At 33.8% G+C, this 23876-nt stretch overlaps 1 protein-coding gene across 1 annotated transcript in view; it reads left to right on the top strand.

Moving 5' to 3' along the window:
- Positions 1-766: 766 nt before the first annotated feature.
- LOC130220410 (dynamin-2-like) overlaps positions 767-23876 on the top strand; it is a gene marked incomplete at both ends in the record, with an annotated part of 30769 nt that continues 7659 nt past the window's right edge. Inside the window, 6 exons of the mRNA XM_056452704.1 lie at positions 767-1013; positions 4565-4651; positions 4729-4799; positions 7192-7240; positions 10911-10922; positions 19780-19890. Of these exons, the coding sequence (XP_056308679.1) occupies positions 767-1013; positions 4565-4651; positions 4729-4799; positions 7192-7240; positions 10911-10922; positions 19780-19890 (577 nt within the window). The remainder of the gene's footprint in view (positions 1014-4564; positions 4652-4728; positions 4800-7191; positions 7241-10910; positions 10923-19779; positions 19891-23876) is intronic.

Raw genomic sequence — 23876 nt, forward strand, 5'->3', positions numbered from 1 at the left:
GGGGACTCAAATTTTATCACTCAAATGACCAAAATGATAATACGGTCATTTTTCAGAATAAAAGATTTTTCAAAATAAATGATTGTTCAGACTTGGATAATAAATAAAACGGAAATAATTAATGATTTCTTGTGCGGACTTGTACCAACTGATCCACGGACCGGTACTAACCTAGAGGTTGAGGACCACTGCCATATAGAACAGGGGTGCTCTACTCTGTTCCCGGAGATCTTTCTTTCTGCAGAGTTTAGCTTTAACCCTGATCAAACACAACTAAACGAAGTACGTAGGATCTGAGCAAGCACTTGGAAGACAGACCTGTCATTAAAGACAAGTGTGTTTGATCAAGGTTGCAGCTGAACTCTACAGGAAGGTTGATCTCCAGAAACAGGGTTGAACGCCTTTGATATAGATCAAACGGTCATGTGGAAAACTCAAATTCAAATGTAGTACCTACATGTGTAGAAGTCAAAAAAGCTAAGTACAAATTGCAGATGATTTTGGTATTACCATCAAAAAAATTAAAAAAGAAAAAAAAAAAACTGCAGAGCTGCAGCCTTCCAGGAATTGAGTTTGAGATCTATGCTGTTTATGGATTTGGCTTATTTTGTTGTATAAGACTTGGACAGAACCAGCTTTTGGTATGTCTATTGTAATGCAAAAACTATCATTTATATGTAGTTTATGGATGTGAAAACCTACGACTCCCCCTTTGGACGTTAGTTTGTATCTGTTCATAGATAACCAATGATTAATCAACTAAAAGTTTCCTTCTTTTTATTCCTCCCTTTCTCTATGCCCTTTTTCTCTGTCCTCTTTTTAATACCTCAACACTTGTTCTACCCCTGCCCAACGGCATCACTGACCCCCTCAGAACGGGGTTGTTCACCCCTGACCTGGCCTTTGAGACTATAGTGAAAAAACAGATCCACAAACTGAAAGAGCCCAGCCTGAAATGCGTGGACCTGGTGATGTCCGAACTCACCACTGTCGTCAGGAAAAGCTCCAAGAAGGTAACCATGTCGGATCCCAGGGGCGGAGTCCAAATTCGAATCTCCTCCTCCCTTCATTCCACATGCACCCACCTGCCCAATCAGCTTTCACATGTGTGAAATCAACCCCACCCTATTTGCCACACCCATTATATATGTGTGTGTGTCTGTGACGTGTTCATGTCTCTTATGTCTGGTTCCATAATGAAAGCCACACATTTCCATAGCCCATGCGAATCCAGCAAAAAGCAATCAAATTGTTTGAAATAAAAAAGGATATTTCTTGGTTAGGTCCCATTTCCAGTGATGCATCACCTTTTCTCACTCTTTGTTGCTTCATTATAGCATCAGCCAGCCAATCACTTTGGCTGTTAAAGTAAAGAACATACAGTGACAGACGCTTTGCCTCCTGGCCCAGACACAAAAGGCTGCTGCTGTTGTCATAGCAACAAAGAACTCGTCGTCTGCCATCTTGTGGTCATAGGAGGAAACGCAGTGCAATTCTTATGTCGATTCTGTCCTCCTTCCCCCAGTGTCACACTTTCTTTCCTTCTTGAATCTTTTGCTGTTTCACTCTCAGATTTGGATGGGTATTTGTGGGGTTTAAACCTTAACCATTTTGATAATTAGTTTTAATGACTATGGTTAGGAGTTGTAAGTAATATGAGTCTCCTTTTAATTTAGGTTCTTCAGTTATACTATGGTCCAGCCAGATATGTACTTTTTTCATCATTTACTCAGCCTCCACTCATTCCAAAACCGATTTAAGTTAAAGAAGATGATCTAAAGAATGCTGGAGAAACTGGTAACCACTAGCATTTTTTTGGTTTTTACTATTTTAGCATTAGGCATTTCTCCAATATAAATTCTTGTATGTTTAATTCAAGAAATTAAGACCTTTGGTAAGGATGAACTTCAGGAAAACTACCCCTTTGGTGGTTCTCTTAGTACGTTTAAGGAACCATCAAATTATTGATCCTAATTTTGTCTTTTTTTAAAGCACAAGTTATCATAACAAACAAAAGAATGTAAACATATGAAGGATTGAAAAAAAAATAAATCAGTACCATTTAATGAAACTCAGATTTGTCCTCAATCACAACAAAATACATATTTTCTTAATGCCAGTCATTTATTGTGCATTAGCCATGTTTATACATAATTGAGGATGATTTGAATGAAATATTGATTGGATGTTGAATTAATTTGGTCATTATAAAAATATAATAGTTTCCGATTTGTAGTTCCGAATATCGATTATCTGCTATTATTGCAATTCTTTTTGATTATTTATACTCAAATCCTAGTAGCAATTAAGATAAAAGTAAGCTCAATCAAGCACATAACTTTTATTTCATGCATGCTATACAAATTTATAGCCGGCAGCTAGCTCACTGCAACTCTCACATGGTCCGCCCACTGAAGCTAAGCAGGGCTGCGCCTGGTCAGTACCTGGATGGGAGACCACACGGGAAAGCTAGGTTGCTGCTGGAAGTAGTATTAGTGGGGGCCAGCAGGGGGTGCTCAGCTTGCGGTCTGTGTGGGTCCTAATGCCCCAGTATAGTGACGGGGACTCTATACTACTCAGTGAGTGCAGTCTTTCAGATGACACGTTAAACCGAGGTCGTGACTTTCTGTGGTTGTTAAAAATCCAGGATGTCCTTCGAAAAGAGTACGTTTAAGCCCGGCATCCTGGCCTCTGTCCATCATGGCCTCCTAACCATCCCCATATCATCCCCTGTCTCATCTCCACCAATCTGCTGGTGTGTGGTGTGCGGTCGGGTGCAATATGGCTGCCGTCGCGTCATCCAGGTGGATGCTGCATACTGGTGGTGAATAAGGAGATTTCCCTCCAATGTGCTTTGAGTGCCCAGAAAGCGCTATATAAATGTAAGGATTTATTATTATTATTATTATTATTATTATTATTATTATTATTATTATTATTATTATTATTATTATTATTATTATTATTATATCTGGCACAATAAAAAAACTGCAAAAAAATAACTGAAACAACTATACACTTGAACAACTATAAACACTGAAATTACTAGAGCATTAAAAGTGTGCAGTTTATCTATCAATCAAAAATGCAGGAATGTTTTGTCATAACAACAGCAGGCTTTCAACACTATTCAAAAGAAAAAGAAAGTCGAATTTATTGAAAAGAAAAATGAGAAAAAACCCTTCACGTCATGCAACTGTGGAGCTCAAAGCCTTGTGTTCTGGACTATAATTCAGTTTCGCCATGTATGCTAAAGCCACTCCATTTACGAAGCACGCTTAACAGACACCATTTGTGTAACATAAGCATTTGGAACAAACAAACAAGTTTAACTTAAATGGATAAAGGTAATAATCAAAAATACATGTTTATAAAGTCAATTATTTCTAGATTGTAGAATGACATGTACCATAACCAGCTGTTAAAAATTACTCAATAGTATGAGTGAATTGCGGATACAGTTATTTGAAACCAATTTATGTGAGCAAACCATTAGAATCTGTTTACTGAAACGGATCTGTCAAATGACGGGTGTTCATTCTTAGCAAGAGAGGGTCAAATTATTACTATTAATTAGTTCTTTTTAAACTGAAAACACAGTCGATTCTCATTATGGAATCAGTTCTGAACTTTAAAATTGACTCTCGAATTTCAGCACCATAAAAGTCTCATATTTCAAAGTGCCTGCAGACATAGACTTGCATTTTATGTAATTTATGGCATTTTATTATCTAAAAACCATCCTTAATGTTTTACTAAAGTACAAATAAGTCACTTATTTCTTGGATGTAATGAGGTTGAGTAAATTAAACGTAAATTGTCATTGGGAGTACACAATTCCTTTAAAGAAATTGAGTCTAAGACTCATATGACCCATTTATAAAAGTCTTAAATCACAAACAACATCTGTTAATAGAATAAAACATATTGGTATCACTGTATTATGATGGTCCCTTTAAAACATTTTGTTGATTTTTAAGTTACATTGCAACTAATTTCTCATTAGAATATTAGTGCACTGTAATGTTAGAGTTACTGTAAGCTGACATGTACTTAAACCTTATTTATAGTCAGGAGAATGCCTGTTGGTGGGGCAGTGTCAAGATGGCCTACCCTACACCCTAAGCTGTACCCTATTAAGAAAAAGTTGGCATGTGGTTGCAATGTAACTTATAGTCAATATGTGCAAATGGGAACATCAAAATAAAGTAACCGCAACATAATCATTTGGCTATAGATTTAGAAAACTTGTTTACAATTCCAAACCCTAGTCACACCAAATACTACATTTTGTTTACTGCACTTAGAAGTTAGTTTCCTCTCTATTCCTAGCTGGGAGTGAATGCTGTCTTACCTGCATAACTTGCTGAAAAAGTCCAAAACTGCATGCATATCTGCTCTTTCCTGATTGTTCTTGTGCACGGTGGCTTAAGCTAAAGCTTGTCCTCACGTCGACCTCTGTGAAAAGGTCTGATCGTGGTTAGTTCGCAAAGTGTGCATGTGTGTGTGCACGTGTGCCACATACATGCTGTAGACTGCATCTCTCTGATGTTTTCCTCCACAGTTAGGCTCGTACCCCAGACTTCGAGAAGAGACGGAGAGGATCGTGACTACTTACGTCAGAGAGAGAGAAGGAAAGACAAAGGACCAGGTATGAAACCAAACAGAAGATCTGCTTGGGTTTTATTTGTGCGCATTCTCATTGTGGTAAATTGTGCTCTTTTTCAGGTTCTTTTGCTGATTGACACTGAGCTGTCATACATCAACACAAACCACGAGGACTTCATTGGATTTGCAAAGTATGTGTTGTATTCAGTGCATTTGTTTTTTTGGTTTTGCTTTGTTTCTCACCAGAAGGCTTGAGCCCTAACCATAGTGTGGTGCAAGTCTGGCTCACAGTACAGTTTAGGAATGGGCCATGTGGCCAACATTTAAATCACATGATTTTTAGGGTAATTGGTCTCAAGCCACATGTAATTATAATAGCAAAATAAAATATAATAGGTGTTTCAATCTAAACTCTTAAATCTTGCTAAGCTACAAGGGATAATTAAGCAAATTTAGGCAAAAAAATTGCTTAACATCTAATGTTAATGTTAAAACAGTAGCCTGTTTGTATGTAGCCTTCGTATGGGTCAGATAGGGTAAGACTTCAATGTCAATTCAGTTTCATTATTATGAACTGAACCAAATTCATTATCGATGTAAAATAAAACAAAATGATTAAATGTAATAGGAAACATTTGATTCTGTTACTAATTGTTGTTTGAATTATCGTTCAACTTTTTAAACCACTAACAGAGTTGACAATAACAGAGTTGACATTGTCCACCACTTTGTACTTTAGCTAACCTCAAACCAGATCCCTCAGGGCATGTCTAAAACATAATCTTGTATACTTTTATGAATGCGAATGAATGCGAATTTCAGTGGAATATCACAATAGAGTTGACAATCAAGCTAATTTTGCACAAATTAATAAGAGATGATTAAATTACAAGCGTCAATGCCAGAGGTGAAATCACATGGAGCAAGTCACATGCTGTTTCTATCTTTGTTTTAAAGATTTTTATAGCTTTTGATAACTGATGTAACTGAGTTGACCAGAATGTATGGACAGGCATAAAAAGTTTTTTCTTTAATAACTAAAATGACAATTGTAACGGAGGCCAGCCAGCGAAGTGCTATGCAGGTAAACCTCACTTCTCTGACTTCAAAAAGTGCTCTAGCGATAGGTGCTAGAGGCCATGGTCTTTAGCCTCCTTGTTAGAGCAACCGACTCCCATGCAAAAGAATCGCCAGTTCAATCTCAGCTCAGTGGGGGTTGGGTGCAACGGTACCGGTGGGTTACACATGGGGGCTCGTCCGGCATGGGAGTAAGGTTTAGAGGGGTGTGTGTACCAGAGGCCAGCTAGCGAAGTGCTATGCAGGTAAACCTCACTCCTCTGACCTCAAAAGGTGCTCTAGTGACAGACGTTAGAGGCCATGGTCGTAGCCTCCTTGCTAGAGCAACTAATTCCCATGCAAAAGAATCGCTGGTTCAATCTCATCTCTCAGCGCAGGTTGGGTGCAGTAGAACCGGTGGGTTACATGTGGGGGCTCATCCGGTATGTGAGTGAGGTTTAGGGGGGTGAGAGTAATGGAGGCCAGCTAGTGAAGTGCTTTGCAGGTAAACCTCACTCCTCTGACCTCAAAATGTGCTCTAGTGACAGACGCTAGAAGCCATGGTCTTTAGCATCCTTGTTAAAGCAACTGACTCCCATACAAAGAATCGCCGGTATAATCCCAGCTCAGTGCGGGTTGGGTGAAGTAGGACCGGTGGGTTACACAAATATTGAGAAAATAGATGTTTCATGCAAATGTTTATTTGATTTCACAAAAACTATGAAAATTATGACTGAACGAAAAATCCGGGCTGCAGAGACGGACATAAATTATAATTATTATCTTCAAGTAAAATGTCCTTAAACACACATGCTAACATCCAAACTGTATCATTTAAGTTTTAATTTTCTATAAAACAAAAGGGCCTAACACTGAACCCTGAGGAACTCCTTCTATAACGCTCTTATTTATTTTACCTCCTTAATGTTTCCCCAAGGTCTGTATCACTTATAAGTCTTATCAGCTAAACCAAATCCAAAACATTGGATTGGTACAGATTGTACTAAACCACACTTATCGCCTTTCAAAAACATAGCCATACATTTACTTCATAGGATTTTTTCAGAAAGTCTAAAACTATATTCTTAGTGTAGCAGTGTAATTCATCGGTGATGCATTGGACTTAACTTAAGTGCACTAAAATGATTTGTGCATGTCTTTGATCTCTCAAACTGTAGTGCACAACTAAAGACTGATAGCATGGCAAATGTCTGCATGCTCAGTTGGTTACCGTAGAGCCCTTAACAGCAAGCCAAAGGTAGCCTACAGCATCGAGCTTGTGTGAGCCTGCTCGTCCGACGTGTCTCTGTTAATGGTTCTCATGCCGTCACTTTCAGTCTGGACTTCAGACGGTTGGATGACGGTACCATTCCAGGGTACTTCCTTTAGTTGCAGGATTGCTCCGACCAAGCTCAATAAGGAGGTTTACGCAGTCATTATTTTGCTATTGTGGTGTACAAACAATACAGGCAGCAACATGCAATCAGTGTGTAATCAGTTCTTTCTGTATGTTTTCGCCACCTGCAGCGCACAGCAAAGAAATATCGTCAGCAAGAAAAGGGCCATTCCCAACCAGGTACACTTTTTTTTCCACATGCTTCCGAGTCCTCACCGATATCTTCACATGCCTTGTTCCACAACTATCGCCCCCTTTTACCTTTTGTAAACACAAATGGGCCTAACACTGAACCCTGAGGAACTCCTTCCATAAACCCTTATTCGTTTTACCTTTATTAATCAAAAATTGATCAGTATGTTCCCCAAGGTCTCTATCACTTATACTTCTTATCAGCTACACACATTTACAGTGTCCTTACCAGGTGTGACTGGCTTTTCACAACAAGCCAAGAGGACATTGATCAGGGTTCCTATGCTTCTTGAAAGTCCTTGGAAATACTTGAATTCAAGGCCTGGAAAGCACTTAAAAACAAACATAGGTCCTTGAAACTAGAATATAAAGTGTATGGTGTCATTTCAACAATTATATTAAGCTGCTTTCAAAATTAAACAAAAAACTAAAATTCCGTTCTATTTTTATACAAGAACTGTGACAAATAATGTACATTTTATCAATATTTCAGAAAGCGCGTTTGATTATTACCAGTATTGGGCCCAATCCCAATTCTATTTTTGTACCCCTACTGCTATATATATATATGTTTTACAGACAATATGTGTTTCTGTAAAACATATATATATATAGCAGTAGGGGTACAAAAATATATATATAGCCAACTCGGTTGACATCGCCGAACCCTTATATGCATATAGTTGAAGTCAGAATTATTTGCCCCACTTAGAATTTTTTTCTTTTTTAAATATTTCCCGTATTTAAAATAAAAAAATAAAAACATTAATGTTTTTTCTTCTGAAGAAATTCTTATTTGTTTTATCTCGGCTAAAATTAAGTTTTTAATTTTTTAAAAACCATTTTAAGATTATTTTTAAGCCTCTTTAAGCTATATATTTTTTTCTCAATAGTCTACAGAACAAACCATCGATATACAATAACTTGCCTAATTACCATAACCTGCCTAGTTACCCTAATTAACCTAGTTAAGCCTTTAAATGTAACTTTAAGCTGTATAGAAGTGTCTTGAAAAAAATGTCTTGAAAAAGTGCCTTATTAGAAATGAGTTATTAAAACTGTTGTGTTCAGAAATGTGTTGAGAAAATCTTCTCTCCGTTAAACAGAAATTGGGGAAATAAAAAATAACTAGGTGGGCTAATAATTCTGACTTCAACTATATATATATATATATATATATATATATATATATATATATATATATATATATATATATATATATATATATATATATATATATATATATATATATATATATATATATATATTTCTCATTTCATATCAGGTAAGTTCACGCTATGCTTAATCATACACATTACTCGTTTTTGATTGCAGAAATGATTTCAGGAAAAACAGTTACATATGGTTAATAAAATCTGCAGACACTGAATGCTAAGAATTAAATGTGAAAGTGTAAGTTATTAAGGTAAACTTGGTCTTATATTCACATATTCATTCAGTGACAACTTGTGACACACCATATATTGTTTACCACAGCACTTTGAATATTCCTTTCTGAAATAACTTGCAAGTTTGACTTGAAAACAACATTAGCACTATTTATTTTACTGTAAACATTGTTGTACTTTGATAGTCATTGGCTGATAATATGATTTCACTATTTAGAGTTTGCAAATAATACTTTTATGAAATTATATTATTAAGGGGAAAATCTGAATGTGCGAATATAAAACCAATTTACATCTATGTGTAAGTTCACATACCCTGCCATATAGGTGTAGTTCTCTGTCAGTTCGCTGTCAGAATGCAGTTGTTTTGCTTGTTAATGATTACCCAGGGCTTGTACAGTTCCGTCTTCTTTCCTTGTCTTTGGCTAGGCAGAATCTTGGTTCTTAGCACTACATAGTTTTGAATCTGGTAATCGTGGAACATTATTTCTTGCACATGACCACACAGAACAGAATTGTAGGCATCCAAAGTATTGTAGGCCTTTAACTTCTCTCTTGTTAAAACACTTGGAGCTTCAATGAGATTGTATATTTGGGGCTGGATGCTTGGTCATTTCGTCTTATCCAATATCCATTGGGAGGGTGCTATCGCAAATGGACCTGTCAGACGAACGCCGCTCACTTTAGCGTTAATTTTGCCGAATCACTGTGCTTATCACTGGGTAACAAACTGTTATAATACACTGAAAGCATCATGTAAATAATATCTATAATATGTAATCAATATAACTTCTTTCTAAGACAACAACAAACTCTGAACCACATCGAATGTCATTCCCGCACTGTAAATGCCAGCACTCCCGTTTTTTTTCTCCCACCTCCCTGCGCGCACATCCTGATTGTTTACAAACATGGTAGTTCGTCTATATATTATTGTTCATATAATTGTTCATTTGGAACTAGATTATGTAAATTTTTATTTCAACAATGTGCAAAAAGAGGTAAGGGGAAGGGCTAAGGGGTACAATTGGGATTGGGCCTTGAATTCCAAGAATTGTATTAAAGTTCTTTGAATTGACTGAAAATGACACATTCATAACATCATCATCAGTATGACATTTAAATGTAAATGTCAAGTGTAAGCAAAATGTTAAGACTTTCATGTTACTATACAGTATTTGCTGTGGTGTAAATTACAAATATACTTGGTTAATAATTATTAGTGATTTAAAAAGTCCTTGAATTTGGTGTCCATGAAAGATTGGGAACCCTGATTAATGCATGCACTGGTTTAAATTCCAAATTCTAATTCAAAAATCTTTGATATTTGTTTGTTTTCCCCTCATAACATAAGTTGCTCTAAACAAGGACCTTATAGACATTAAAAAAAAAAAAATCCTCATAAAATGTTCCATCTGAACCAAGGTCTCTTTGTTTTCTGAGTACAAACTAATGTCATGTCAGAACAGCTCTATTGTTAAACATCAGATTCGGTTGTGGTTGTGAAGCATCACGGCACAAAAACCGTGTCTAATCATCACACCTGGTAATGACACAGTGTATATATTTATTTCTTTGGTTTCGTTTGAACAACACTAAAAACGAACACCGAAACCATTAAAGAACCTGAACGGGGTATTATCATGTATTGAAGTGTCAGTGGAAATGACATAAGCAGCTTGAAAGTACACAGTGTTGTTTGACAGGGACATTCCCTTTCATTTCCTCCCTGCTTTTGAGAAACTGTGCTTTCACTAGTATCACAGTAGCGCTAGTAACACTGACGCATGACAAATGAATAATCAATGCATTGTTGTTGTTTTTTTCAGTCTTGCCCTAATTCAATGCAAACTTCCTCTCTATATTTGAAGTGTAATCCAGAATGTGCATGGATCCAGCCATGACAATGACAACCTATTATATAATTCTGATTTGTGGTACTGTCAATCTAATTGCATGTAACTTTGTTCTGTTGCTCTCTCTCTCCCTCTCTCTCTCTCTCTCTCTCTCTCTCTCTCTCTTTCTCTCTCTCTCTTTCTATCTCTGTATGTCTGCTTCCGACCTTTTACTCACTTCTTCTTTAACTCACTCCATCACTTCCATATTCCCAATCTTTTTATATTCATTTCTCTCTAATACGTGCTGTCTTGGTTTTCCCTCTTTTGCTTGTTTCCTGTGTCTCCGTCTCATTTCTTCTACTCAAAAATCACCCCCACCCCTTTCCTCCCCCCTCTTCCTTATCACTACAGGGTGAAATCCTGGTAAGTACCATAAACTTTCAAGCAACACCCAGTTAAAGGTCACCAGTGCTTATCCAGACAGGAGAACTGAGGCCGTAGCAGGTTCATCATTTTTTATTTAAGCAGTGTGGACGGGATGCCTGTGTGTAAACCTGATATTGGCAAGGATTATAAAGCTGATGGTTGTTCTTTCACCCTGCAGCTAGGTGGCCTGAGAGAAGGCGAAGCTGAGAAGGTATAGTCTGGTGGAAAAAAATAAAATAAAAAATAGTCGAACCGGGAGTAAATTAAAATCATGGTTAGTTCACCATAGTTATTCACTGAAAAAAAAAAAAAAAAAAGTTGTTACACCTAAGATAATTTAGTTTTTTCCCCTACTTAGTAGAGTTTTGAGTTATAAATAAAGTTTAAAAAACTTAATTAATTTAGGTACAACAACTTGTATGTATGTGTTTATTTATTTATTTGTTTATTTTTGTATTATTATTTTGTTTTAATTATGTATTAATTAATTTATTATTATTATTAATTTGCTTTGTTTATTTACTTATTATTCTTTTGTTATTTATTTATTTGGTTTTATTTATTTATTTACTTTATTATTATTATTATTATTTTGTTTCATTTATTTACTTATTTATTATTATTTTCTTTATGTATTTTTTATTTTCTTTATTTAATTTTTAAAATATTTTATTTATGTAATTATTTTATTATTTATTTAGATATTTATTATTATTTTCCTTTTTTTATTTATTATTTTGTTTTATTTATTTGTTAGTATTATTATGATTTATGTATTAATTATTATTTTTTATTATTTTGTTTTATGTATTGTTTATTTATTATTTCATTTATTTTATTGTTTATTTATTTATTCATTCATCATCTTTTTATATTTATTTATATATTATTTTACTTATTTAATATTTTATTTATTATTTATTTATTTTAGATTTTTATATTGTTTTAATTTTGCATTTTTTATTTTTTCAGTGTAGTAACTGACCTTAAATCCACCATAGTGTGCCCACTGTAATTAGTGGCATCACCTAACAATCAGTAATTATTGTAATTAAAAGAAAGACAATGTTACTAACCATTTTTTTATTTTAAATAATTCACAGTGCACCTTATTTATTTCACATATCCCTGTATTTTTGCATGCAAAAATGCTTTTTTTTGTAAGTGTAAACTGTATGTTGAGTGAAACGGAGGCCTCGGTTGTCCTGTTGTGGATGTGAGTCCTGGCGGTCCAGACTGGGTGAGCAGAGTTTGCCTTGTGGAGAATCAGCCTCTACGTTACCATGGGGATATGGTGGATGGGTGGGTGGGGGGGGGTCCAAGGAAATATCCAATCATACAAGGCAACTAAATTCAAACCCAAAATAACCTGTGGTGTGTGTTTGGGTATTCTTTGTGGTGTGCATTTTCTAATAAGTTCATGGATTTCTTTTTTCATTGAAGAGCTAATCAAAATGATTTAACACTCAAATATGATTGTTTTCTTAGTACTAACAACACATCTAAGATAGAACTGGGCTATATATATATATATATATATATATATATATAAACAAATAAATTACAATAAATAAACAATATTCAGTATTATTGCATCCAAACAGATATTCTTGTCAAGCAGATTAAATAGTAAACAAAAAAACATTGCTACAAATTTATCAAGTTTCATTTGTATAAATGATTTTATATACAAAGGATATGTATTAAATGCAAGTGTCAACTATAATACTAGAAACTAGAAAACAGCCAAAATAGTGTGATTTGATAATTTCCTTCATATGTATGTATGTATTTGTATATGTATGTATGTATGTATATATATATATATATATATATATATATATATATATATATATATATATATATATATATATATATATATATATATATATATATATATATATATATATATATATATATATACATATATACACATACATACATACATACATACATACATACATACATACATACATACATACATACATACATACATACATACATATATATATATATATATATATATATATATATATATATATATATATATATATATATATATATACATATATATACATACTCCCGCTGATCTGTATGTATATATGCATGTAAAAATATATATACACACACAGTTGAATTCAGAATTATTAGCCCCCCTTTGTTTTTGTTTTTTTATATTTTCCAAATGATGTTTAACAGCACAAGGAAATTTTCACAGTATGTCTGATAATATATTTTCTTCTGGAGAAAGTCTTATTTGTTTTATTTTGGCTAGAATAAAAGCAGTTTTTAATAATAATAAAAAAAAAAAACATTTTAGGGACAAAAGTATTAGCTCCTTTAAGCTATATATTTTGCCATAGTCTACAGAACAAACTATTGTTATACAATAACTTGCCTAATTGCCCTAACCTGCCTAGTTAACCTAATTAAGCCTTTAAAAATTCTTGAAAAATATCTAGTCAAATATTATTTACTTTCATCATGGCAAAGATCAAATAAATCAGTTAATAAACATAAAATTATTATGTTTAAAAATGTGTTGTTATACATTATAATTATTTAATATGATATAGTCTAATTAACATTTTTCCAAATATATGCTTATATAGATATAAGCATTATAGTTACACTTGCATTTAATACATATCCTTTGTATATAAAATCATTAAATTCTACAAACATTACATTTCATCTAAAATAATCTACATACATATTCTTACATGGACTTATCTAAACGTAATTTTTAATAATTATATAGAATTGACACCTCATATTGTATTATATTACATTTAAAACCTTGCAATGATAATTTGATGTAACCTAGTGGTTTAAGAATAGTGGCATAAAAATATTTTATTAATGGTTAATGGGCATCTGCACTAAAATCTCTAAATTGCCTTTTGATTTATTAACTATGTAAATTGCTATGTTAACTGAGATTTTAGTTTCTATCTTTTGTAAATAATGTTACAAAATAATTATTTATTCATTATTTATTGCTGAAAATCATTAAACATGACATTTACAGTCAAGCCCGAAATTGTGTATACCCCTATGGTACCCAAGGGCTGTTTATATATCCGAGTTAGATGAATCATTGAATCAAATCATTTTGAAGAACCACTAAATTATAGGGACAGTTTGATTCACTGAATTTAAAAACCTTACCCTCTGGGAAACTTTGTTTCTAAATAAAAAGTCATAGTAATCATTCTATCACATAATTGTGTGCCGCTTGTAAATTAAATTGTCTAATCAATATGTTGTCCAGCCCTACTGTAACATTTGGTTAGTAAAATGTTTTTTTCTTTCCTTCTTGGTGTTCCAGTAGTGGCCAGAATGTGGCAGTAGTGGGTTCCTTTTCCTAATCAATTGACTTTTAATTTACCAAATTAAGCGCTCAACCTTAGAGAAATCCTTTCTGGGGCAAAGTGAACTGTGGGATTTCTGTCAGGGTAATTAACAGTCGCCTCTCACAGGTAATCATCTAATCATCTCATCCTTAATTCAGAATCATCCCTTCTTTCAACAGATTTCCTCTGTTGATCATATTTTACACACTCGCTGCTTATTGCGCATTTCAAATGAGCAAAATATTAGGATTAATTAGTGCAGACAGCAGTCAGAAATGTGTGAAGTGGAATGGAGAGATCCAAACGCTAACGGAAAACAGGGACACGTTCTCGGTTTCTTTCGGCTGAGGGCGGCAAAAAGGAAATTGGATCCATGTTGGAGAACACAGAGCTCGAGCCAGACTCCGACCGCAGATATTTGCTGGGTTTCTGTCTAATGAAAAGATATTTCCAGAGCGTTTTTGCGGTCGTTTGTTCGGGTCTCCAGTGCAGGTCTTAGCACGAGATCTCTGAGCAGTTCTGTCTTTTCCTTTCTCCGAGATTTAAGAAGCTCAAAGGCATTTTCCCACCAAGGCAAACAATCTATGTAGCCTAAGTTACACGTTCAACGTTATAGTTTTTTTTTCTCTCTCTCTCTCTCTCTCTCTCTCCTTCTGTCGGCACTCTCTGGCTAACCCTAACCCCCTCACTTCTCTCAGTCTTGCTCTGGCTTTTACTGAGAACAAAGCAACACAGAAAGGGAGAGAAGGGATTGTATCATAGAAATGCTTGCAGTAAAAGTTAATGTTACAGATGCATCGAGGTATTATAATGTAAACATGTCTGTTAAAGGGATAGTTCACCCAAAATTGAAAAACATGTCATTTAATTACACTTTTTTGAGTTTCTTTCTTCTGTTGAACACAAAGGAAGATATTTGGAAGACTGTTGGAAAACTTTAACCTTTGACTTCCATGTTATTTGTTTTTCTTGATATGGAAGTCAATGCTTAAAAGGTTTTAGCTTTCAGTGTTCAACAAAAGAAAGAAACTCATAAAGGTTTGGAACATAAATAGTGAGTACATTTTCATTTTTGTGTGAACTATCCCTATAGAAATGTAAATAAGAAGAATTGTTGTTTAATGTTTGTGTTTTCACAACCCTTAACATCTACATACCCTTTAAAGCACAGGTCAAATGGTATTTTAAAGTGTCTATCTACATCTATTTATCATTTTGTCAGAACATGCATTTAATATTTCAATAATTTTGTAAGTATATTAATGCAGTTAAACAGGATAGTTCACCACAAACTATTTTTAAATAATCTCACCATTCACTCTCCCTCCTGTGTTTTTAAACATTTACAGTCTTTTTCTGATGTTGAACACGCACACACAAGGATATTTTGAAGGATGCTGGATGCTGTCACCTATTGTCTTCTATAGTAGAAGTTGACTATCTCCGGGTCTATCAAGAGCACTTTTATTTTAGCTTATCTTAGCATAAATCATTGAATCGGATTAGACCATTAGCGTCTTGCTCAAAAATGTAAAAAAATATATTTTTTTGCTCATTTTTTGTTACATCGTGTACTGAGACTGACGTAAAATTATAAAGTTGCTATTTTCGAGGTTGATATGACTAGGAACTATACTCTTATTTCAAGGTAATGATCAAGGAACTTGCAATGATATTACACAGCACCTGAAAATTGTCTCCCGTTTCGTGTCTGCTGCAGCCATGGTATGACAGCAAATCCCTTGATTAATACGCTGCAATGGCAGTTCCAAACCGCATTGGCCTAGGAAATAGCAACTTACTATAATAATAATAATAGTTCCTTATATTTATATAGCGCTTTTCTGGACACTCAAAACACTTTTTACCTTTACCTTTACGTGACGGCAGCCATATTGTGCCAGACCGCACACCACACACCAGCTGATTGGTGGAGAGGAGACAGAGTGATGAAGCCAATTATGATTTGGGGATGGTTTGGAGGCCATGATGGACAAAGGCCAGTGGGCAAATTTGGCCAGGATGCCTGGGTTAAACCCCTACTCTTTTTTTTTTTTTTTTTTTTTTTTTTTTTTTCGAAGAACAAAATCCTGGGATTTTTAACGACCACAGAGAGTCCTCGGTTTAACGTCTCATCCGAAAGACGGAGCTCACTGAGCAGTATAGAGTCCCCTTCACTATAATGGGGCATTAGGACCCACACAGACCAATGGTTGGGCGCCCTCTGCTGGCCTCACTAACACCACTTCCGGCAGCAACCAAGCTTTCCTATGTGGTCTCCCATCTAGGTACTGACCAGGCGCAGCCCTGCTTGGCTTCAGAATGCTAATGGTCTAATTTCATTCAATGACTTATGGTAAGCTAAGCTAATAGTGCTCCCACCAGAGACTGGCTGAATGGATTAAAAAATTTTAAAACTCATCTGTTTAACTCCAGAAAAGTTGTAAAATTAGCCTTTTAAACTATTGAGTTTTCCTTTTAAGGCAATTCATGGCTGACTTTTTCCTTTTAGAGGCATTATCTTTATTCATCATGCACTTTTTTGATTACAGCTATGTTACAAACTGTAAATACGATATTGAGTCCTTTTTGTGGTTACATCATGTACCGAGACTGACCTGATGATAAAGTTGCTATTTTCTAGGCTGATATGGCAGAGAACTATACCCTAATTCCAAGGTAATGATCAAGGAACTTTGGTGCAATGATATTACACAGCACCTGAAAATTGACCCTATATTCTGCAGAATCATTGTGTCTGCTGCAGCCAAGATATGGCAGCAAATCCCTTGATTTATTTGCTTGAATGACAGTATAGTTCCAAGCCACATCTGCCTAGAAAATAGCAACATGTAAGTCTAAAATAGAAACAAAAATATCAAGTTTTTTATTTTTTAAATTAATGAGCGAGATGCTAATGGTCTAATTTTATTAAATGATTTATGCTAAGCTAAGCTATAGTGCCCATGCCAGACCCAGAGATCACATGAATGGATTAAAAAAATGGTAAAGCTCAACTGTTTAACTCTAGGAGGGTTGTAAATTTAATTAATTAAAATAATAATAATAATAATTCAGTGTTCCTTTAAGGCAATTCATAGCTGACGTTTTCTTTAGAGAGAAATTATCTTTATTAATCATACACTTTTTTTTTATTATTATTACCAATTACAGCTACGTTACAAACTGTAATATATTTTTTGAAAACCAACATGACCTGCTCTTTAACCCCCAAGAAATAACATTGAAATCCTACTGAAAGCCCTTCTTCCCCTTTTTAGACCCATTTTTTTCTGACTAATATTTTTAGCTTTCCTTCTTCAGGTCCAATATATTTTCTTGACAAATATCCTTTACAAACCACTTACCTGTGTCTTCTCTCACTCTTCCTCTTCGTTCACTAGGTTTTCACACTCGAGTGTGTGTCTTTCTATGTTTAACACCACTAACTTTGCTCTGTTGCGTTTATTAGCATGCCGACTATAGCTTTTACTCACCAGTTTGACCCTAACATACCAACTCTGACCCTTGCTCCTGTGGCTGGACAGCAGGGTCTGGATGGCATCTGCTGGCACTTTAGCCTATGCTTGTAGAGAAACGAAAAAAAAAAAAGACTAACACAACAAAATTGTTCCTTTTGTTCTTTTATTGCTGCTCTATTTCAAGTCTTCCAGACACTCCCCAGTGGTTTTTGTTCGTGTTTATTCAGTGTTTCTAGAGCGTTTATTTGTGACTAAGCTTTAATTGCTGCCTTATGTTCTGACGAGAATAGTAGACTGTATTCCAGTGGTTCCCAACTGTTTGTTCGCAGCCTAAATTTAAAAGGTAAACATAAAAGGATTTTTTCAAGAAACAACTTTTATGTTCATGAAAAATAACAGGATTTTGTGAATATATCATAAAAACAACAACCAAACATTATTTGTATTAGCGAAAAGCATAATTTTACAAGTAATAAGTGTCTTTCTACATTGTTTCATGTTTCTTTTATCATGTTAGTAATTATTTTGTTGAACATATTGGGAAATTTATTAGAAATATCAAAATGAAAACGGTTTCTTAAACTTTTTTGTTTGCTTACTCTAATATAACATTTTATAGATAGATAGATGGATGGATGGATAGATTGCTACATGGAGAACTAGATAGATTGCTAGATTAATGGATAGATAGATAGATAGATAGATAGATAGATAGATAGATAGATAGATAGATAGATAGATAGATAGATAGATAGATAGATAGATAGATGGTTTGATTGATTGATAGATAGATGGTTTGATTGATTGATTGATAGATAGATGGTTTGATTGATAGATAGATAGATAGATAGATAGATAGATAGATAGATAGATAGATAGATAGATAGATAGATAGATAGATAGATAGATAGATAGATGGTTTGATTGATAGATAGATGGATAGATGGATAGATGGATAGATAGATGGATGGATGGTTTGATTGATGGATTGATTGATTGATTGATTGATAGATGGATTGATTGATTGATTGATTGATTGATTGATAGATAGATTGACAGATGGATTGGATTGATGGATTGCTTGATTGATTCATTGATGGATTGATTCATAGATGGATTGATTGAGAGATTGTGTGATGGATGGATGGATGGATGGATGGATGGATGGATGGATGGATGGATTGATAGATGGATTGATTGATAGATAGATTGACAGATGGATGGATAGGTGGATAGATTGGATGGATGGATGGATGGATTGCTTGATTGATTCATAGATTGATTGATAAATTGATTGATGGATTAATTCATAGATGGATTGATTGAGAGATTGTGTGATAGATAGATAGATAGATAGATAGATAGATAGATAGATAGATAGATAGATGGATAGATGGATAGATGGATAGATGGATAGATGGATAGATAGATAGATGGATAGATTGAAAGCAATGAACATGAACATACAATATATAAATTAATTTGAAAATAATAAAATCTTTAATATTATGCTAAAATCCCTCTGAGTCACATTTTTTGGTAAATTTAAATCTCAATATCAATCTATTTTTTTATCAATTTGTCATTTAAGTGCCATTAAGATAATTTCCATTCATATTTAGCTTTTATGGCCAAAGTTGGCAATTATACATTTTTCATATGGCTTATTTGTGCTTCATACATTAAACACACCATTGCCAAACAACCCAAAAATTGAAAACAATCCTAAACTTCCTAAATGTAACTGCTGAGATCAGTTGAGAACCACTGCTTTACTTAAACCCAGCTCCATAGTTATTTACACTGGCAGTTATAAAATGTGACTCCAACAATGTTTTACCAGTGAATCACCAAATATTATCCTGCAGGTAAGTGCACTCAACATGCTCTTTAGAATAGTTCAGCATAGGACACAAAGTCTAGAGCAAAGACTGTTGAATATGCAACTGGACGGGTCTCACAAATGTTTCCCACCCCTGTGGCTTGTCCTGCACCCTCTTTCTTCCTGTCCCACAGGTGATCCGCAAAGGCTGGCTAACCCTTAACATCAGCATCATGAAGGGAGGTTCAAAGGAGTACTGGTTCGTCCTGACTGCCGAATCGCTGTCCTGGTACAAGGACGAGGAGGTGAGCTTCATCTGTTCCTTATTTCTCTCGTTGTGTCCCTTCCCCCCCTCTTTCTCTCTCTCATCAGCTCAAAAGTAGCGCCACTCAAGCTGGATCTCCATGTGTGTTTGAAATTAGTGCAGAGTGTAGAGAGCGGTCCTGCGGCTCGACCGGTGGAACTTCAGATTTGCGGCTTCCATTCCCATAAACATAGTACCACATATGCGTTGAGAGCTGCTTTCGTTGTATGCGTTTTCATATATCGTATGGTTGGAAAAACAATCGTATATCGTCATAAATTTCCGATACTTTTTTTATTGTTTGGATGAGCGCAGTTTTATAGGGATGCAAGCAGAAACGTGAATCTTAGCACGCAGAAAAAGGCGCAAATTTGAACGTACAATATTTCGATTTTGGATTTCATATACCAAATATTTTATATAATTAGTTTTGAAAATATAATTTTAGTTTTTGATATTTCGTTAACACTTCTACATGTATCTCTACATTTTTTTGTAAAAATTTCACCCTTAAGTTCTGAAAAAAGTGAGAAAAGTTTTTACGTTTATTTAAATTTATTTAAAAATGTATTTATTTAAAAATGTTAAAAGAAATAGGCAATTTCCATGTGGTCAATAACTATCAATTCATTTAATTTACAGAAAAATATAACTATAACTATATTCGGATTATATTGTAATATGAGGGCACTTGTGTTATTATATATGGCATTTGCATTGTACATACAGCAAATGTATTATCGATATTAAAAACTGACGTTGTGATATTTAATTTTATAACATTTATATTTATTACCATTTAAACACAATTTGACCAGATGACTTGAATGCCTCCCTTTTGAACAAATTCGTCATTTTACATCGTTTTGGATTGTATTTGTAGGGGAGAATATCTGCATAAATATACTAAACCAATTTAAATTATTGATAAATACAACAAAGCAAAGATATGAATTAAAATAAGTGCTTTATGTATTTTTTATGGAGTCAAACGGTATTCAGTTAAACAAATGAACAGTCAAACTTAAAATAACAATTATAGTATATTATATCATTATATAACTAATTCAACATAATTAACATTTGTTAAAGCTACAAACATGAGAACTTATGTCTGGATGCTTTAAACTCCTTTAAAGGCTTTAAAAACGCATGCAAACTCTATCAGGGTTAAACTTTACTGATTTCAAATATCAATATTTTATGTAATGATTAGGTTTTGATTAGTCATTAACATTTCTACATGTATCTTTACATTCTTAGTCAAACGTCCACCCTAAAGTTCTAGAAAAAGTGAGAAGTATTGAGAATTTATTTTAAAAAGTAAAAAGGTGACTTGTATTATGATGTGGCATATCGATCAGCCAAATGTAATATCGGTATTGGGAAAATAAACACAATTTCACCAGATGACTTGAATGGCTCTTTCGAACAAATTCGTCATTTTACATCATTTGGATTGATTTCGTAGGAGGGAATATCTGCGTAAAATATATTAAACCATTTACATGCATAGATATGAAATGAGGGATATAGATATTAATTAAAATAAGTGCTTTATTTATTTTTTTGTGAAGTCAAACAGTATTCAGGCAAACAAATGAACAATCAAAGATAAAATAGCAGTTATAGTCTTCATCATATAAATAATTCAACATAATTAACCTTTGTTCAAGCTACAAACATTATGTCTGGATGCTACTTTTAAAGGCCTTAAAAAACTACTTTTAAAGGCCTTAAAAACGCATGCAAACTCTATTAGGGTTAAACTTTACTGATTTCAGATATCAATGTTTTATGTAATGATTAGTTTTTGGTTAGTCATTAACATTTCTACATGCATCGCTACATTCTTAGTCAAACTTCCACCCTTAAGTTCTGGAAAAAAGTGAGAAAAAAAATCATACTTTGAGTATTTATTTAAAAATTAAAAAAGAAATAGTCCTTTCCATGTGGCCAATAGCTATTAATTCATTTAAGTTAAAGAAAAAAAGCTACTATATTCGCACTATATTGTGATATGAGGTGACTTGTATTATGATATGACATTTGTCACGTCCCTCAGTATTAATGTCAAATGTATTATCGGTATTGGTAAAATAAAAACTGAAGCTGTGATATTTAGTTTTACTACATTTAGATGTATTACTATATAAACACAATTTGACCAGATGAGTTGAACTGGCTCTCTTGCGAACAAATTCGTCATTTTACTTTGATTTTGATTGATTTTAAGGGTGAGTGCTTCTGCATAAATTACACTAAACCAGTTGGAATCATAAATAAATACAACAGAGTAAAGATATTAATTAAAATAAGTACTTTATATATATATTTGTGCAGTCAAACAGTATTCAGGTAAACAAATGAACAATCAAACATAAAATAACAATTATAGTCTTCATCATATAAATAATTCAACCACCTTTGTTAAATCTACAAACATTAGAACATCTTATGTCTGGATGCTTTAAACTCCTTTAAAGGCCTTAAAAACGCATGCAAACTCTATTAGGGTTAAATTTTACAGATTTCATATATCAATATGTTATGTAATGATTAGTTTTTGATTAGTCATTAACATTTCTTTATGTATCTCTACATTCTTAGTCAAATTCCCACCCTAAAGTTCTGGAAAAAAGTGAGAAAAAAAACCATACTATGAGTATTTATTTAAAAAAAAAAATAGTCCTTTCCATGTGGCCAATAGCTACTAATTCATTTAATTTAAAGAAAAAAGCTACTATATTGTGATATGAGGTGACTTGTATTATGATATGACATTTGTGTCACATCACTCAGTCCTAATGTCAGATGTATTATCTGTATTGGTAAAATAAAAACTGAAGCTGTGATATTTAGTTTTACCGCATTTAAATGTATTGCTATATAAACACAATTTGACCAGATGAGTTGAACTGACTCTCTTGCGAACAAATTCGTCATTTTACTTTGATTTTGATTGATTTTATAGGTGAGTGCTTTTGCATAAATTACACTAAACCAGTTGGAATCATAAATAAATACAACAGAGTGAAGATATTAATTAAAATAAGTGCTTTATATATATTTTTGTGCAGTCAAACAGTATTCAGGTAAACAAATGAACAATCAAAAAGAAAAAAAACAATTATAGTCTTCATCATATAAATAATTCAACCACCTTTGTTAAAGCTACAAACATTAGAACATCTTATGTCTGGATGCTTTAAACTCCTTTAAATCCTTAAAAACGCATGCAAACTCTATCAGGGTTAAACTTTACTCCATGTAGACTCCACATTGTATCCTGTGATGTGGTTCATTGCGATGTCGATGCTGAAACGATATATTGTGCAGTCCTAACGTCTTGCTTAATTCATTCACCGGCGGAAAACTTTCGACAGCGTGGCGGGTGTGTGTGTCCCTGCCCAGCCTAACCAATGTGCGGACTACTGTTCAGCTGCAGCATGATGAACAGGTAGTCTGAACACTGGGCAGGCGAGGGGGAGGCGAGAGGGCGTCTGGAGCGCAGGTCACTGCCCCGAGGACCGCACACGACTGCAGAGAGAGTAAACAATTCACATACACACACACACTGATAAAGACCTTCTTAACGGGTACAATTAGTGCAGGCAGGTCGGCTGTCGACTTCAAATAAATGTAAATAAAAAGTAAAATAAAAATGAAATGATTTGGTAGTGCAAATGAGATTGGAATGTTTTGAAAATCAGATGTTTGGATTTTAACTTTTTCGTCAACTTAAAATAAATATATAATTAAAAAGTTTAAATTAAAAAATATATATGGTAGTCCAAATGTAGCCATTAGAGAGTGAACATGTCATGAAACTATAATTTTTTTATTTTAACTTTTTCATCAACCTAAAATAAGTAATTAAAAAGTAAATTAAAAAATAAATTAATAAATTTTTTGTCCAAATGTAGCCGAATGAGACTGAAAATGTCATGAAACTATGGATGTTTGGATTGTAACTTTTTTGTCAAC

This window comes from Danio aesculapii, unplaced genomic scaffold (genome assembly GCF_903798145.1).
Source record: "Danio aesculapii unplaced genomic scaffold, fDanAes4.1, whole genome shotgun sequence".
In the NCBI taxonomy this organism is placed as follows: domain Eukaryota; kingdom Metazoa; phylum Chordata; class Actinopteri; order Cypriniformes; family Danionidae; genus Danio; species Danio aesculapii.